Genomic DNA, 19852 nt, shown 5'->3' on the forward strand with positions numbered 1-19852 from the left:
GTCCATGAGGACACTGGAATCTGGGTTCCCCAAAGGCACCTGCTGCTGCAGAATTTGTCTAAATGCTACGTTCAAGCTCTTCTTTGAAAGGTGTTAACTGATGTGTGCTTTCTGTCTTTTGTCATCCTTTCTTTAGGACAGGTTACACTGACCCAGCCCGGTGAAGATCTCTGGAGACCATGACCAAGAAAAGAATTGCTGTGATTGGGGGAGGAGTGAGTGGGCTCACGTCTATCAAGTGCTGCCTGGAAGAAGGCTTGGAGCCCGTCTGCTTTGAAGGGACTGATGACATCGGAGGGCTGTGGAGGTTTCAGGTAAATCTTGTTCCTTAATACTTGGAACTCTCGCTGTAACTAGGTGCATAAGATATTTTACCTCGTGTCAGGAAGTATGATGGGCTTCACAGTGATTAAACCTGCCAGACTTCAACCTGCTGACCTCCTCTCAGCAGCCACCACCTCAGGTTCTATGCAGGTTCCTCTTTCCCTACGCTGGCAGCAAAATGGGACACAGGTATCACTCATTTTGTCCTTTACTGATGTCTGTGAAAATGGCACAGAGATCATTTTCATTTACAGATCTTCCTTGATTTACAATGAGGTTACATCTTGATAAGCCCATCGTAAATTGAAAATATCCTGTTACAAATGTATTTAATGCACCTAATCTACCTAACACCATAGCTGAGCCTAGGCTACCTTAAACATGCTCAAAACACTTACATTAGCCTACAGCCAGGCAAAATCATCTCACACAAAGCCTATTTTATAATAAAGTGTCGAATAGCTGTAGTGAATGCTGTAGTGAACATGAAAAACAGAATGGTTGTTTGGGCGCAGAATGGTTATAAGTCTATCAGTTGTTTACCCTCCTGATCCTTCCAGCTGACTGGAAGCTGCCACTGCCCAGCATCACCGGAGTATGTTACAAAATATCGCTAAACCAGGAAAAGATCAAAATTCGAAGTGTGGTTTCTATGGAATGTGTATCGCTTTTGAACCATTGTAAAGTCAAAAAATCACATGTTGGGCACTGTCTGTAATGAGTTTTGCCGCTATCCAGAAAAGGGTAACAATCTTGGTTGGGGGGTGTAGCAGAATGGCATCATGTAAAGTGGTTGCTCTTGGTCTGCGTTCATCGGTAAGTGATCTAGAATACTGCTTACAACTCCTTCCAGGAATCCCCCTTTTCAATCTCTTCTAATCTTACTGTTTTTTTTTTCTTTTCTTTCTTACCTTCCTTCCTTCGTTGCTTCCTTCCTTCTTTACTTTAAACAATTCTCTAATGATTCTAGTGCTTGAATAGGATATAAAATCTGGCTGCCTTCCTTGCTTTGCACTTTTCCTTCACTTGAGAAATCAAAGCAGTAGTCCCATCTTCAGAGAAGGGCAGAGGGCACCTGCAACTGGGTTTTCTTGTCCTTGCACAGACTCAGTTTAAAGTTGAGTTGCTTTAATATGCACACCGAGTCCTGCAACTTGTTACTAACAGTTAAGGTATCTTCTTACTTAAATGATAGTTAAGCTTATTATATGTCAAAGAATATCACCCTCCTTAACTGATCTCCAAAGCAATATCCATTGGGTTTGCTTCTCAACTCATTTTTTAAGCCAGTGAATGGTATTAAGGTGTCCAGATTTGTTTCATATTTCACAAAACGAACACGGTGCTGGCCAGCTACTTAAAAGTGGTTTCATTCGTTCACAGCATTCCTTAGTAGAACAGCAGTACAGTTGTTTTGCATCTGGGCTCCGTCTTGGGGACTAACTCTATTTGACAATCGTCCCTATTCAGATCTAGGGTGGATACTCCTCAGCACACCATGCATGCCTCGGTCATAATCAGTCTTGGGCATGGCTGAAAAGACTGTTAATAAATATTTTGTAATAAATAGGAAATTTTACTTTTGAAATCCAGCCACAGCATGGTGTAGACGTTAAGAGCACGTCTGGGTTCAAATCCTACTGTGACCTTGGGGAAAACCATTAACCCTCTCTGTACCTCTGTGTTGTCATCTTTAAGAAGGAGATAATATTGGCACCCACTTCATAGTTATTGTGGGGATTAAGTGAATGAATACTTATGTCATCACTAATAACAGTGGCACAATAATTGCTAAACATCAGTTATTATTCAGTAGGCCTAGAGTGTGGCCCACACATTTGGTGTCTGGTAAGCATCCTAGCCAGGTCTGGCAACTACTGACCAGGCATGAAATTAGTGAAGGGTCCACCATCCTACCTGATTATCAGGTTTTATTTCCAAAGTGGTTTAAACTTCCTCTCTGTTAAAGATCCAATTTGGAGTGTTTTCTGATTATACTCTTGGCAAAATTTCAGCACCTTATAAACTGCTTTCTTGAAAATAAATAAGCTATATTTCATCATAATGCTCTGACTGCTGTTAAGACAGACCACATCTGTGTCTATTACATTATATACAACATACATATATTTTACATATATTATAAATGCACACACAAACACCACTATATTTCTAGAGCCACGGGGGATGCCTGGCATATATTAGGCACCAAATATATTGACATTTTATAAATGAATCCTAGAGAAGCAAAATATCTTGGGTGGCTGCTTAGAATGCTTGTGAAATAGAGACCTTCATTCTCACATATTCCACAGTTACACAGTTGTGGAGCCTGAGGGATTATAAACATCCATTAATTGCAGATTAAACATGTTTTACATGCTGATGCTGGTTTCCTCAAGATTTGCCTCAGATCTGCTTTTCTGTGACCCACTTGCTTGTTATTTGGAGCCTTCCTCTCCCCCATCCTACCCCCCCTAAATTTTCTGTAATTCATTGGGGGTTTCATATATAGGATTGTCCCAAGCACTTTGGAATTCCACCATTGCTACCAGGTGTCCAGTAAGCCACTGGCAACTCAGGGCTTCCATTTTCTCTTTCTTGTAACAGGTCTCAGGGACTCAATATAAATTTCTTTCTTCTTGATCTCCTCATTAAAGTTAGACCAGACTGATGGTGAAAAGTCGGTAGAAATGTGAGACATATCACTTTAATTTTCATACTGCAATATTACTTTATGAACGAAATAGCTTAAAATGATAAATCCCTTATGAAATGCTGAGGTTTTAAGAAGTATGTAATGCTGGAAAATCATTTTTAATATTCTTTAGTCAATCTGAATTTTAAAAATCCTTAAAGCACACCAAAGCAGTGCTTCTCCAACTTTAATGTGCACATGAATCACTGGAGCTTTTGCTGACGTGTACATTCCGATTCATTAATCTGGGGTGGTGCCAAGATTCTATATTTCAGGTAAAGCCCCAGGTGATGTTGATGCTGTTGATCTGATAACTACAGTTCACGTAGTGAGGTTCTAAAGTGTATATGTGATACAAAGGTACCATATGGATATAATATAATGTAAGATGGGCATATTTAGTACATTTTAATTTAAAATTAAGTAATAAACACCCTTAGATGAACGGGTGTTTTTAATTCTTAAATATATCAACCCCCCTCCCCCAAAAAGACAACTGAATGGATACAAAAATACTTAAAATAGGGTAACTGTAGAGCAGTGGCTGTCAGCTTTGGCTGCAACACTGAACAATCACTTGGGGAACTTTAACAAACGTTAACAAATACTGATATCAGTCCATCCAGATTCTGGTTTTATTGGCCTGGGTGCCAATGAAGCTCTCCACTAGCTATTTCTAATGTGCAGCCAACATGGAAACCTTTGCCCTTCAGCTTTTACCCCAGCTTTCCCAGGTGATAAATGAGGATCACATTGCGTGTTGAAAACAAAATCGATAACAGTTCATTGAACAAACATTTCTGAAGCTCAGACTTTGTTAGATGGTGTGGAGACACAGAGTTATATAACCTCCTGCCACTGCCCTCAGGCATTCTGCAGTTTAGCTAAGGATGTATGGAGAAAGGACTTCTGAGGTGGATGGGATAAACTCTGCCCTGAGCTTTCCGGGGCCACCACACGACCTCTTACCAGCAGATCTCAACCTTGTCTACACATTAGACAAGAAGCAATTAAAACAGGGTCTCTGGGAGTAAGGACCAGGCATTAGTATTTTAGAGTTCCCCAGATGAGTCCAGTGTGAAGACAACGCTGAGAACAACAGTCCTAAGACAGCTTCTGTCCCACGGGATTCTGAGAGTCTGTCAAAGGAACAGAAGATCCACACTGTTCTCACTCCTCCCACTGAAGGGGAGTCATTTTTCTCCTTTCTTCTGCCCTTACTATTGCCTCCAGTCCCCTCAGTTCCAATTACACTACCCTACGTCCCTTGTTCTCTCTTTTCTCATATGAACTTCCTACTCAATGCGAGTCATGTGCTTAGGCAGGAAATAGAATCAAGATACATCTCTAGAGGGCAGATTATTCGCCGATGGTAGGAAAAACTAAAATGCAGGAGCAGAAGCTGCTTCTTCCACTCACTGACCCAGTACTGCTCTCCCCTCACTCTCTTTTATAAAGCAGTGAGTTGACAGTGATGAACCCCACCTAGGATCCAATCAGGTGTTTAGAAGGGCTTGAAGGTTTTTGTTGACACACAATAACACTTTGTTGTCTTAGTTGCTTGAAAAACAATACAAATATATGATTATTGTCACAGGGGTAAGATCTGTGATTCATTTAGCTCAGTCATCCCAACACACCTGCTGTGGAAAGCATGGCTCTACTCCTTGTACTAAACTTTGAACCCTTGGAAAACAGGGACAGACTTGTATTTTTTAGCATTAATATAGTGTTTTTATTACAGAGGGACTTCAGAAATATCTACTGAAAGAATGAATGAAGTCGAATTTAAAAGTTAGGAATGTGTCTACCCTTGCCCCCTCAAACATCTTGGTTCCAAAAGGACCCTACCACTCATTAATTTAATTTTTTTTTTAAAAAAAACGTGCTATATACAAACAACATGTTTAAATAAACTTTGAATTTTAGAACTGTGTTAGATTTACAGAATCATTAGGAAGGTAGTACAGAGTTCCCATATACCCCATGCCCAGATATTATTAACATCTTACATTAGTATGATACATTTGTCCTAATTAATGAACCAGTACTGATACATTATTATAAATTGAAGTCCATGTTTTATTCAGATTTACTTAGGTTTTTTTCCTAATGGCCTTTTCTTGTTCCAGGTGTTCCCATCCAGAACACCACAATGCATGTAGTTGTCATGTCTCCTTAGGCTCCTCTTGGCTGTGACAATTTCTCAGACTTGTTTTTGATGACCCTGACAGTTTTGAGGATTACTGGTTAGGTATTTTATAGAATGTCCCTCAACTGGGATTTGCCTGATGTTTTCATCATGGTTAGACTGGAGTCATGGATTTTGGGGAGGAAGGCCTTAGAGGTAAAGTGCTATTCTTATCACATCATATCAATGGTACATACTATCAAACTTATCACAATTGATTGATGTTAACCTTGCCGACCTGGCTTGAGATGCTGTTTATCAGGGTTTGCCACTGTAAAGTTGCTCCTTTTTTTCTCCCTTGTCATACTATACTGTTTGCAAGAAAGTCACTATGCACAGTCCACACTTAAGGTCAAAGTTGGCTATTCTAAGCCTCTTTTCTTTCCACATAAATTTTAGAATCAGTTTGTCAATATCTACAAAATAGCTAGCTGGGATGTTGATTGGGATTGCGTTGAATCTACAAATCAAGTTAGGAAAACTGACATCTTAACAATACTGAGTCTTCCAATCTATGAGCACAGCGTATCTTTCCATTTATTTATATCTTTGATTTCCTTCTTCTGTGTTTTATGGTATCTGCATATAAGTCTCATACATATTTTGTTAGATTTTTCCTAAGCACTTAATTTGGGGGGTGTTATTATAAATGGTACTGTATTTCAAAGTCCAATTTTTCATTTCTGGTATATAGGAAAGTAAGTGACTCTTGTATATTAACCTTGTATCCTGCAACACTACTATAATTACTTATTAGTTTCAGGAATATTTTTTTTAATTCTTTTTAATTCTTTGGGATTTTCTACAGTCATATCATCTGTGAATAAAAATCATTTTATTTATTCCTTCCAAGGCTGTATACTTTTATTTCCATTTCTTATCTTATTACATTAGTTAGCATTTCTAGTACAGTGTTGAATAGAAGTGGTAAGAGAGGCTGTCCTTAACTTGTTCTCAATTTTATGGGGAAATTGTCCATTTTCTCGCTATGAAGTATGCTGTTACCTGCAGGTATTTTGTAGATGTTCTTTATCAAATTGAAGATATTTCCCTCTATTACTAGTTTGCTGAAGGTTTTTAACATGAAGGTGTAGTATAAACAACATTTCTACAAAAATAAAAGAAAAAATCATACCTCCTTAATAAATCAATTTGTTTTTCCTACTTTCAAGTTTTATTGATTTAAAATAAATAAAATATACTCGTATAACAGGGGAGACATTATACAATGTGTAATTATATAAATATGAGTAGACATAGGTATACAGTTGCCCTAGGCATACATAATATTATATACTCGGTGATTAGAATGTGCCTTGCATTTTGTCGTATTACTTTTTCCACTTAAAGTTATATCATAGGCCATTTTCAATGTTTCTACACAGATTTCAAAATCATAGTTTTAAGTATCTCCAAATTCAATCTCTATAATTCACTCATTAATTCATTTCAAAGCATTTATTAAGCATCCACTATATATGAGGTACTGTTTTGATGATAGAGCTACAAAAAATAAGACACAAATCCTACTTTTGGGTACCTCATAGTCATAGAAACAAATTCAGAATATCGTGTGTTCTAAGTTGCCCTGATGGCAATATGAGCGGAGAGCTTTGGCAGCTTGGAGGTTGAATGGGGCATTTAACTCAGTGGAGAGGACAAGAAATATTTCTCCAAAGAAGTGACATTTGATGTGACTCTTGAATGATAGCTAGGAATTTTCCAAATGAAGAAGCTGTACTGTAGTGTTACAAAAGTTTGAAGTTGTGAAAGAGTCTGGAATGTTTCAACAACAATTTAATGACTCAGAAGCTTGAAATTAACTGAGGAGAGCACTAAATGAAGATAAAAAGGTAGATTGGGATAGATTGTGAAATATGCTGAGTTTCAAAATAAGAAATTTGCTTTTCCAAATGGAATCAGTTGAAGCCATTAAGCAGTGGGGTGACAGGATCTGCTTTGAATTTAGCAGGATACTTAAGGAGTGGTGTGGAAGGTAAATTCTTCATCATATTGAGATACCATAATTTTCTAAACCCTTTTCCTATTGGGGGAGGGGGGGCATTTTAAGTGGTTTCTAATTAATAGATATTTTAAATACTATAAAATGAATATCTCTATGCATTTGGGTTTATATTATTTTGCAATTTTCCTTACAACAAATTTTTGTGAGTAAGATTAAAATATCTTATTCAACTGTTTTTAAATGAACTTTGATGTATTTCATTAGTTTGTTATGCATTATGTAAATTTACTTCCTTTTTCTATATGTACCTTTCTTAATATAATTCAACATACAACTATTAAATATCTACTAAGTGCTATTTATAATTTTATATGCTGTGGGAAAGAGCATGAATACAAGTAAAGGGGCCTACAATCTAGTTGGGGAGATAAGGAATAGACTATAAGACATTATGGAGGTTTTTGAATCCTAAGCTGAAAAATATACACTAGAGAAAATGGGGCAGCATCCAAACTTTTAATTAGGGCAGAGATACAACCATACCCTAGAAAGAACACTTTGGTTGAAATAGGTAGGATAGATTGGAAGAGACTTGTAAAAACACCATTAGCAGCCAAAGGGAATGAGATCTTGAAGTATGGGGCAGAGAAATGGGAATGATCAATTCAGGATTCTGAAACTGAAAAATTCTTCTCTAAAAATGGGAGGAAAATCATCTCTAATGTCGGCAAAACCAAGGAACACTCTCCTTTGTGGCCATTCAATGTTCAATAACATCCATATATCTTTTCGGAATAAAAAGAGAAGAGGGGGCCCAAATTGGTTAAGGTAATTTTCCATAATCAAAACAATTTTTAAAAACTATAATAGAGTTGAAAAGTCATGGTTTGTGATATCTCAGTGACAGACTAATATAACAATCTGGGTAGATACCGCTTTATTTTATGTGATCACTACAACAACCCCATGAGGTAGTTAGTAGAAGTTTTTGAGGAAGCAAAGAAGTTAACCTTGATGGGGAAAGAACAGTGAACTGGGGTTTGATATCAGCTAGAGCAATGCTTCTCTGCTTTCAGATGCATCTGAAACACTTGAGGATCTTGTTAAAAGGCAGATTCCGATTCAGTAGGTCTGGGATGGGGCCTAAGATTCTGCATTTCTAACAATCTTCCACGTGATGCCCCTGCTGCTAGTCCACAGATCCTACTTCAGGTAGCAAGGATCTGGAGCAGTCGTTCTCTCAATTGCAGTGAATTTTGTTGGGCATTAAATGGTTCTGAGACCAATTCCAATGTGTGTGTGTGTGTGTGTGCGTGGGTGGCGGGTGGTCCCCAGACACCAGCAAACAATTCTCAAACACTAACAGGATGTCCAAGGATTCAACTCAATTCTGATGCCTATCTAACCAGAGACAGCGTCAGATTCCAAGATCGAGGGCTCAGTCCCTCAACCCCACTTTAGACACCAGTCATAAGTCCTGCTTATTACCTGGGCTTCTGACCAACCAGCTACAGATTGGAGGTTCCAATGACCCCCTCCTTGGATTTGGACTTCAGATGCCAGTCTCACGTCCAGGTTGTTTTTTACCTATACTTCTGACCAACTGACTATAAATCAGAAATTCCCATGACCACCCCCACCCCCACCCCTTGGGTTTGATTAATTTGCTCACAGAACACAGGAAACCCATTTACTCACTAGGTTACCAGTTTGTTGTAAAAGAATATAATTTAGGAACAGGCAAATGAAAGAGATACATAGGGAAAAGGACACTGAGCTTCCATGCCCTCTCCAGTCACACCGCTCTCCCCTAGTCTCTTTGGTTCACCAACCTGGAAGCTCCCTGAACCCCACTCTTTTAGGTTATTATAGAGGCTTCATGACATAGGCATGATTGATGATATCACTGGGCATTGGTTATTGATTCAACTTCCAGGCCCTGTCCCCTCCCCAGAGATCAGGGGATAGGCAACTGAAAGTTACAACCCTCTAATTACAGGGTTTGCTCCATTGGTAACCAGCCCCCATCCTTAGCTGCTTTCTAAAAGTCAGCATATTAACATAACAAAGGGTACTTTTCATCACTCTCAACACTTCGGAAATTAGGAGAGTTTGGGGAGCTCTGAGCTAGGAACTGTGGAGAAAGACCAAATATATATGAGAAATATATTTTGACCATCTGGATGACCAAATATATATTTCCTATAAATCACAATATTGCAGGCATTTAGCTTATTTCATTTTTATGTTATAAATAATGCTATCATTAACATCCTTTAACATAAATCTTTGTCTACAATGCTGAATCTTTCTTTAAAAGGCTAAGTTGCAAGGATTTCATATTCTTTTCACATTGCTGTCCAGAAAACATTGTACTAAGATCTCATTTCACCTCATTTTTGCTAACACTGAGTAATTGTCTTTGTAATTAGTAAAAACGAGGTAAAATGGGAACACATAGTGGACAGAATGTAAGTTAGTACAGTGTTTCCTGGAGAACAATGTGGCAAGTGTATGAAACTCTTGAAACTTCCCTAGGCTTTGAAATATATATACTATTTAAAAGACTCAGATGGGTAGTTCTTACTTGGAGTCTTACGTCATGGCAATCAGGTGACACCTGGGCCTGGATGTGTGCTATGACCTCCCTGCTCACATATTTAGAACGTCAGCTGGGATAACTAGACCTTCTGGGGGCTGGCTGCACATCTCTCTATCCCAAACATGCTCTTCACGTGGCTAGCTCAGGCTTCCTCACAGGATGGTGGTCTCAGGGTAGCTGGACTTCTTACGTGGCTGCTGACTTCCACCACAGCAAGCTTTCTAAGAGACCCAGACAGAAGCTGCAAGACTACCTATCACTTAGTCTTGGAAGCCGTTCAGTATCATTCCAACTGCATGCTGTTGGTCAAAAGCAAGCCATGAAGACAACTTAGATTCAAGGGGAAGAGACTGCACGAGGGCACAAATACTGGGAGATGTGAAGAGTTGTGGGGAGGGGACTTTTTTTAATTGGCATTTCTTTCAGAAAACTTTTTCAAATGTTTGTTGGCTGTTTATAAACCATGACCTTAATTCTCAAGTTGCTATGAATGCTTTTTATTTACTGCAGGAAGAACCTGAAGAAGGAAGGGCCAGTATTTACAAGTCAGTGATCATCAACACTTCTAAGGAGATGATGTGCTTCAGTGACTATCCCGTCCCAGATCACTATCCTAACTTCATGCACAACTCCCAGATCCTGGAGTATTTCAGGATGTATGCCAAAGAATTTGAGCTTCTAAAGTACATTCGGTTTAAGGTAGGGAATTTTGTGGGTATCTCTGTTCGGAGTTTCAAGTAAATGAATAACTGTTCTCATTTACCAGTGCTTATGTATAGATTGGTTTGATATGCTCATGTATCTAACCTATCCAGACAGATTCTACTCTTTGTCTTCCCTGTGTCTCAAAATATTCATGGAAAGGTCCCTCTTCTATGTATTTTGACTGCAGATCCAGGAAGCCACCTTCATTTCATTGCCTTCATTCTATATCATTTGATTACAATAAAACAATGAAGGGAACTGACAGGCATGGGAACTTGAAAACCTTCTGTTTCCACAACTTGCTGCTTAGCCCTTTTATACTTTCTGAAGTACTTTCCAGTGCATTATTTATGTGATCACAACAACCAAGTGAAGTAGGTATTGAAAAGTTATGAGAGAACAAATAAGTTAACTCTGGTGTAGAGGGAGGAACACTGAATTGGGAAGCAAAAACTTGAATTCTAGTCTTTGTTCTACCACTAATCAACTTGTGACTTCAGACAAGTAAGTTCCTCAATGCCGATGTGTCTTAAGTTTATTTGTAAAACAAGATGCCTGTACTAGATCACTTCACTGGTTCCTTCCTGCTGTAAAGTCTTCTGTGATATTCCTATCATTCTAAACCATGACCATAAAAGAATCAATACTTCTGACAGCAGGCAAAAAGCCCAAATCTTCTACCTTCTGATCATTCTACTAAATCATGCCTTTTTCTGTTTAATGACAAAATTAAAATGGCAATATCCAGTGACGACTTTCAAAGTCAGTCATTTACAGCCTGGTGGTCCTTCTCTTCACTTCTTTAAATGCTTATTGAACAGGTTTGTTACCATACTAAGCAGTGAAGACACAAAAACAAAAACAAAAAAACAGTGATTTCACGGTCTAGTTAAGGAGATAGAAAAATGAAGAGAAATTTCATTGTAAACATAATTATAAAAATAAAGAGTTAGAGTGATAAATGCCACTGAAATCTATACATTGCAGCTCAGAGGAGGGACACAGCCCATCAGGGCATGAGGCATCAGACACCAGGGAAGTTTTCTTAGAGGAGATAATACCAAGCTAAATGTTGAAGGGTGAGTTTCTCCAAATGAAGAAAGAGTAAAAGGATTATTCAGGCAGAAGCACCAGCCTGTGTAAAAGTAAGAACATGATAGAGAGGAACTATAAGTAGTATAGGATGTCTCAGGTATACAAGAGGGGTATCTCTATTAGTCAACCAAGACATTAGGGTCATAAACCCTAGAAGCACACATGAACACATTCTTAATGTTTCCTTAACCTGGGTAGAGTAACCCATATTTATTATTATTTTTTAAAGCTAAAAATTGTGCCACTGACTATCCCATCTCACACCTTCTTTCTTTATAGTTACTTGTAAAATGGGCATTTATGGGAGTCAGAGAGGTTCATTTACATAAAATATGAGCCACTGAGATGTTTCTCTACTCTGTTAGGAAAGGGAGCCCTCTAGCTCAGTCACAAGTTTAAGGCCAGACAGTGAGAACAGGACTTGCAGTAAGAAGGCATCAGAAGGTCTCAGGATATCTGGGGGTATGGGGAGGAATAGGCATTTCGTGCATGGAGTGTCTCAGAAGCACAAGAGAAGCCCAAACTTTATTCAAGTATCACATTGCCCTAGGGTATGGTCCACAAGAACTAGTAATTTGCACTTTTCTAGAAGCAGAGGAGAGTGCAACATTAGTCTGCCAACTCTGTTTTATTTAGCTTGCCTCATGGAAGTTTTCTCACTCTGACCACAGCCCCAAACAAAAAAGTTCTGATTTGTGGAGTATGAAAATCAAATACCCCTGCATGAGGCCTGTTAGGGGGTATCAGCCCTTTGTTTACCCTCTGCAAGGAGAGTCCTGTCAGGGAAGATGTCCACTATATGGGCTGTGGTTATAGTGCCCTGTGGCTACCCCTTTACTTTTCAGACCACCGTGTGCAGTGTGAAGAAACAGCCTGATTTCTCCACTTCAGGCCAATGGGAGGTGGTCACGGTATCTGAAGGGAAAAAGGAGGTGAATGTCTTCGATGGAGTTATGGTTTGCACTGGCCATCACACCAATGCTCACTTACCCTTGGAAAGCTTCCCTGGTAAGTAGCCTACAAGGAAGGAAGATACTTGAACTATGCCTGTGACCTGATCCCTAAAGAATGGGAGGAATGTGGTCTGAGTGATTCCTATCTTGGGATGAAATAAAGCTTATCCTAATTCTGCATATTCTTCTGAAAGGTGATGGGGTAACTTGTATTAGGTAGAGATACCAGTAATTTGGGGGACTAGAGGAAAACTAGAAGGCTCTATATTTAGTTTTACAATAATTTTAGTTTTTTAAGGATAAAAGTTGATCTGCATTAGATTGAATGAGGGAATTTTTCTTTTTTAATTTTTATTGGACTATAGTTGATTTATAATGTTGTGTTAGTTTCTGCTGTACAGCAAAGTGAGTCAGTTATTCATATAAATATATCCACTCATTTTTAGATTCTCTTCTCATATAGGTCATTACAGAGTACTGAGAAGAGCTCCCTGTGCTATATAGTAGGTATTTATCAGTTACCTATTTTATATATAGTAGTGTGTATATGTCAATCCCAGTCTACCAGTTAATCCCTCCCCCACACCTTTCACCCCTGGTAACCATAAGTTTGTTTTCTACATCTGTGAATCTATTTCTGTTTTTTAAATAAGTTCATTTGTACCATTTTTTTTAGATTCCACATATAAGCGATATCATATGATATTTGTCTTTCTCTGACTTACTTCACTCAGTATGACAATCTCTAGGTCCATCCATGTTGCTGCAAATGACAGTATTTTGTTCTTTTTTATCGCCGAGTAATATTCCATTGTATATATTTACCACGTCTTCTTCAACCTGAATGAGGGCTTTTTTAGCAACTGAGGAAACAGAAATATTGAGTTTCTAAGGAAGAAAATAAAGCTTAAAGAAAGAGCTTAATTAACAGTCTTTGACCTGGATTTTCATTCTTTGGGGAAAAAAGCACTCTATGTATACTTTAGAGTATATAAGAACATATGTACTCCAATTGGAATGGAAGTAGGTATTTACAGATGATGAAAAGAGGGGGTGGGGGATGGGCAAAATAGGTGAAGAGGATTAAGAGATACAAGCTACCAGTTATAAAATAAATTGGTCACAGGGCTGTAATATACAGCACAAGGAATATAGTCAAAATACTGTAATATTGTAATAACTTTGTATGTTGCATAATCTATATAAATATCAAGTTACTATGTTGTACATCAGAAACTGATATAATATTATGTCAACTATACTTCAATAAAAAAAATAATAAACAGGATGAAAAGACAAAAGAGAATGGAGGTTTTCTGAAGCAGTTTGGATTTGTGAGTCCACAGGTCCAAAATACTAACAGATCCTGAGTTAAGTAGGCTACTTATGATAAGGAAATCACAAGGTTCCACTCTTAGGCTATGGGAAAAGGAAACAGGCAAAATATTCAGAAAGGCAACAGTGCACATGAGTAAAAGCAGAACATATGGAGAATATATGCATAAACTCTACACACTGCAAAAAAGTGAATGATTTAACAAATGATATCAGATAAACCATCACCCAATAATTATTTTCCCTTCTCTTGTAGGAATTGAGAAGTTCAAAGGACAGTACTTCCATAGTCGAGATTATAAGAATTCAGAGAGTTTCACTGGAAAAAGAGTCATTATAATTGGCATTGGGAATTCTGGAAGCGATCTGGCTGTGGAAATTAGCCACACAGCCAAGCAGGTTTGAATTAGTAAATTATTTACTTTGCTTCACCAAGGAAGCTGCAGGTGGACCCAGCAGAGTGTACGGATACCTGCACACAGCCCATCAGTGCCAATGGCAAATGCAGGGCTTGGTTTCACTGCCTCAGTTGGCAACATTTTGACTGATGATGTGATGGAGCCAAGGTTACAAGTTAGATTCCCATCATTCACTTGGCCTCACACTAAGGAATTTGGTCATGACCACAAACTGTGCTCATAATCTCACTCAGCTGTCTCTTCAGAGTGTGCTTCTGGCTCTGAAGAAGACCAGGTGATTGCTGGGAGAGCTTGTTAGAATGCAGCATTCAGAGTGTGGATCACCTGTTGGCCAGTAGAAGTGATAATGCTCTTATCTGAAGGAAAGTGTCCTCAGTCATTGAAAGCTTTTCACTAATAGGATGTTGGAGGAATTTTCCTCTTCACTCTTCATCACTTCCCGAATGGAAAAAAGAAGTCTAATCCTTCTAGAGACAACATGGGTATCAGTATGAAAAGCATCCACATTGTAGCACATGCAAGCAGCTCTCCCCAGCCTTTGCATACCATTAGGTAACACAGAATAACATTCACACTAAAGCAATTTCTATGTCCTTGAGGTTTTTTGGTCTGTTTGTTCTGTTTTTTGTATCATAGCTTTTGAACTGTGAAAAAAGTATCTTAATTATAAATTCCTAGAAAAAGACATCATTGATATATTTTGTTATTCACGTCTTTATTGAATTGTAACTTTGTTGGCAATAAGTAAATGCCTGGTTGTTCTTCAGTAACTTTAATTAAGTTGTGCTTCTCCACAAATTGTTTTAAAATTATTATTATTTTTTTTTAGGGTTGGCATTTATTTTTATTTATTTTTTAACATCTTTATTGGAGTATAATTGCTTTACAGTGGTGTGTTAGTTTCTGCTGTATAACAAAGTGAATCAGCTATACATATACATATATCCCCATAACTCCTCCCTCTTGTGTCTCCCTCCCTCCCACCCTCCCTATCCCACCCCAAATAGAAGTTTAATGCCACAACTTTGTGAAATGAACTTTACCCACAAACTCCATTCAATAACACTTCTTCTCAGGTCTATCCCCATCTATCACCACAAAACTAATTTTATATATTACTCCATGAATTAATTCAACAAGCATTTATTAGGAAATAGGTATATAAACAATAAAGGGTAAAAATGTGTGTGGGTGCTATGATAAAAGAATCTACCAGGTGTGTGGTGGGGACTGAAGGCATGAGCTTTCTTTAATACCATTGGCTTGTTAAATGGTCAGTTATAGAAGAGCTGGGCCTTACAAGCACTGAGGAATTGTAAATTGCCAAAGAACAAGGCAGCAAGAGCGGGTGTAGGTAAGGTGGTTGTGTCTGAGAAAGCTTTGTGACCTATATATTATTGCCACTATTTTATACATAGAGAACTTTTTAAATGAAGCTCTGAGCATTTACATTACTCATAACCTATATTTAAAAAGTTATACACACTGCACACAAAACCATTTGATTTCTAAGACTACACACAGGCTCTTTCAACGGTGACATGTAAAAGTGCTTATTTATGATAGCAGTTAAGGTCACCATGGGTGAGAATATATGTATGAAGTACATGATTATCCCTCTGTAGACAGGTCACCTTTTAACATGAGGGCTTAGACAAGAGACCATAAAACAATGTACTTATATAGCTTACAACCCTGGAAAATATCTCCAGCGAATTTTATAATATAGAGAAAGTGATGCTTTTGCCAGGTAGTTGAATACCAAATTTTTACTACGTGGACTTTAGCCAGCAGATAACACAGAAAGACAGACCAGTTCCCTGTTGTGCTACTTGCAATCTTCAGTTTTTCCCTTAAATAAATGATGAAACATTACTTAAGCACAGACTTCAGAGTCAGTTAGACTTAGGTTGGAAATTCAGCTCTATCATTTAGTAGCTATATGATCTCAGGCAAGGTATTCATCCTCTCCATGCTTCTCATCCATAAAATGGACATAACAATACCTACTTCAAGAGGTTGTTGTATTGATCAAATAAAAATATAGATAAAGGACCTAGTACAGTGACTGACAGGTTACAATTCTCAGTAAAAGGAAGTGATGCTGATGATAGGCTGGGGACTAAAGGATGTATATGCTCTACCTCCCACCTTGGAGAAAACACATTTGGAAAGATAAGAATATATAATATTAAATATCAATATAAATGATACATTTTTTCTAATACTGCAAACAATATCAAAGGCAAAAAAAAGACAGAAGATTTCAGATCAAATGATGTCCAGTTGCTTTCAGCTTTACTGTTCCATGATTTTAAATGAATTGGACAGGTGACAAGTGCTAGAGAAGTTCAGAAGATGGAGAGAAAGTTATCAGCCAGAACAGTCAGTGGTATCTTCATGGAGGAGGCAGACTTGATCTGGATCTGAAAAATGAATAGGCTTTGGAGAATGAAGGGGATGGGGGTTTTTCAGGGAGGCATAATGACATTAAACAGAAATGCACTGGTGGTTGGGAGCAAGACATAGTCTTGGTCAGTGACTACACCAATTTAATTGTAAGCTTAGTGTTTGAGAAGAAAATGGCAGGAAATTTAAAAATATATATATTGCCAGGGAATAAAAAGCCAGACTAATGAGTCTGAACTTCATCTTGAAGAAACTGGGTTCCCATTCCTTCAGAGAAATAAGTCAGAGAATGGCAAAAACAAACATTTTTTCCCCATGCCTCAGGTTTTCCTCAGCACCAGAAGAGGGGCTTGGATCTTCAATCGTGTCGGAGACTATGGATATCCTGTTGATGTGTTATTCTCTTCTCGATTTAAACATTTTATGAAGAAGATTTGTGGTCAAACATTAGCAAATATATTTTTGGAAAAAAAGATGAACCAAAGGTTTGATCACGAAATGTTTGGCCTGAAGCCTAAACACAGGTATGTTCCCAGGCTGGGAGGTGGGCAGTAACAGCCAAGGCAAAGAATAAGGACTGTTCACATAGGCTAATAGTACGGTTACCTCTATGTTTACATTAAGCAAGTCCACAGAATCTGAGATTAGATTTCTACTTTTCCCCCACAGAAGTCCAAGATCTACTGGTCTGTAATTTTCAGGCTATAATTCTCCTTGGCATTAACCATTTTATCATTCCCCGAGGTACCAGTTCTTTTTACATGATGCCCAATAGCAACAACAAAATGGTAGTAGCGGGCAATGCATCATTCATTCATTCATTCATCCAACAAACAACTGAGCATCTGTTATGAGCCAAGCATTATACTGGCATGAGAATACTGAGACTAAAGACCTAATAGTAATACTAATAACACTGTACCTTTTTGAGGACTTAATATAAGACAAGCACGGTTTTAAATGAGTTACGCGCATTATCTCATTTAATCCTCACAGCAGCCCTATAGGTTGGTACTATTTTGATCTCCATTTTGCAGATATAAAAACTGACACTTAGAGAACCTAATTTGCCCAAGATCACACAAGTAATAAATGACAGACTTGAGAAATGGATATTTCCTTTAATACTCTAACAAGAAGATAGACAATAGAATATGATAAAGAAATGCATGGAGTGCTATGAGAGTATGAAAGATAGGAGTTCTCACACAGCCTAGAAGGTAGACTGTGACAGCATTTCTAGAAGCTGATTTTAAATGCTGTTTTCCCCTCCAGCTTTTAATTTTTTTAATGTTTAGATTTACTTGCTATAAAATAGTAAGTACAATGAGCACCCATATACCCTTCACTTAGATTCACCTATTATTAATGGTTTACTATATTTGCTTTCTCTCTCTCCCTCTCTCTGGAGATAGATAGATACACACATATATAGCTTCCATATATACATACATATATTCATAAATTTTTTCTGAAACATTTGAGAGTAAGCTGCAGTCAATACAACACTTTACCCTACATTCTTTAGCATATATTGCCTAAGAAAAAGGGCATTCTTCTACATAAACATAATTATCACACTTAGTAAATTTAACATTGATAAAATACCATTATCTAATATAATGCATATTCAAATTTTCCAAATTGTTTCAATAATATTTGTAGCTTATTTATTTATTTGTTTGGCCACACTGCATTGTTTAAAGTTAGCAGTCCTAACACTGGAACGCCAGGGAATTTCCTGTAGCTTTTATAGTTTTAAATCCAGGGTCCTGTCAGGTATTACACCATTGTATTTAGTTGTCATACCTCTTTAATCTCTCTTAATCTGAAATAAATCTCCATTTTCTTGACATGGGTTTTTTTTTTTTTAAGAATTCAAGCCATTTGTTTTGCAGAAAGTCTCTAAATTTGGACTTTCATAGCTGTTCTTCCTTTATTATATTTAGGTTAAACAATTTTGGTGTGAATATCCATAGGTTATGTTGTGCCTTCTTGGAGGATCATATCAGGAGCCATAAGATAGCAGTTTATTGCATATTAATGATGTAAAATTTGACAACTTGGATTGGAAAACTACCAGGTTTCTCTTTTGTAAAGATTTTTTTCCTTTGAAACTAACCAGTGGGGTGATATTTTGAGACTGTGTTCCCCAAACTTTCAGCCATTTATTTCACCCAATTATGGAAACTGTAGCATCCATAACTTTGGTGATAACAAAATAAATTGAGGCTTTATAGAATAATAAGATATAGTCAAACAAACAGGGTAAGGAAGTAGCATTCTGATTATAAATACAAGGTCTTGGAATAGCAAAAAATACATTATGCTCTGAGACCTGCACATAGTTTGGTTTGGCTGGACTACAGGCAAAGATGGAAGAGTGACTGAGTACATCTCCTGGTTCACTGGGCAGATATATGAAAATGTTTGTATGCTCTGCTAAATAAAAAGTTTAGGATGAAGACAGCCCACAGCCACTGAAAGATTTTAAGCAGGTGAGTGACACAATAATAAACACATTTTGGAACAATCACTCCAAAAATGATGTAGAACATAGACTGAAAGGGGATGGAGCAGGAGGCACTAGAGACAGCTGTAATGGCCCAGGTGAAACAGCATAAGTAAAACTATTCTGGGGGTGTTAAGAGGAGAAAGCGTGGCCTTGGTGACCAGATGTAAGACTCACAGTTTTGTGGCTTGGGCCACAAAATGTGGATGGTGGTACTGTTAGTAAACAGGAGTAAGTTTGGAGAGAAAGATGAAATGATGAGGTTGGAATGAGAACAGAATCTGTACCTAAAGGTTTGCGTCAAAGAATTACTAAATGCAGCAAACCAGTAATACTGTTTAAACATATCTTGTTCCTAAGAGGAGGCCAGCTCTGTCTGAACATGATGGGCTGAGGATTCTCAGAGCCTGTTAACACAGGGTCCAGGATTCACACTGCTTTTAGAAAGGTCCAAGATTCTGCACCTTATCCTATGTTATTTCAAGGAAACACTACTTACCATGCCTAGAGTATCTCAAGGGAGTTCATAAAAAAACATTTGATATAAATCCTAAAATCCTAGGCTGTGTGACCTTGGGCAAGCCACTTAACTTCTTCAGGCCTCAGTTTCCTCGTCTATAAGACCTGGATAATGACAACTGTC

At 37.9% G+C, this 19852-nt stretch overlaps 1 protein-coding gene across 4 annotated transcripts in view; it reads left to right on the plus strand.

The window, feature by feature from the left end:
* The window catches only part of LOC309976820 (flavin-containing monooxygenase 5), a 28668-nt gene that overhangs the window by 172 nt on the left and 8644 nt on the right, over positions 1-19852 (plus strand). For 2 of the 4 annotated variants that reach the window (XM_082862600.1, XM_082862601.1), the window contains exons 2-6: positions 137-314; positions 10292-10480; positions 12427-12589; positions 14126-14268; positions 17022-17221. In XM_082862600.1, coding sequence (XP_082718726.1) covers positions 180-314; positions 10292-10480; positions 12427-12589; positions 14126-14268; positions 17022-17221 — 830 coding nt within the window. In that variant the 5' untranslated portion in view covers positions 137-179. The remainder of the gene's footprint in view (positions 1-136; positions 315-10291; positions 10481-12426; positions 12590-14125; positions 14269-17021; positions 17222-19852) is intronic. The other 2 variants (XM_082862602.1, XM_082862603.1) reach the window with 1 other exon arrangement.

This window comes from Leucopleurus acutus (assembly GCF_964270905.1).
Source record: "Leucopleurus acutus genome assembly, chromosome: 2".
Lineage (NCBI taxonomy): Eukaryota > Metazoa > Chordata > Mammalia > Artiodactyla > Delphinidae > Leucopleurus > Leucopleurus acutus.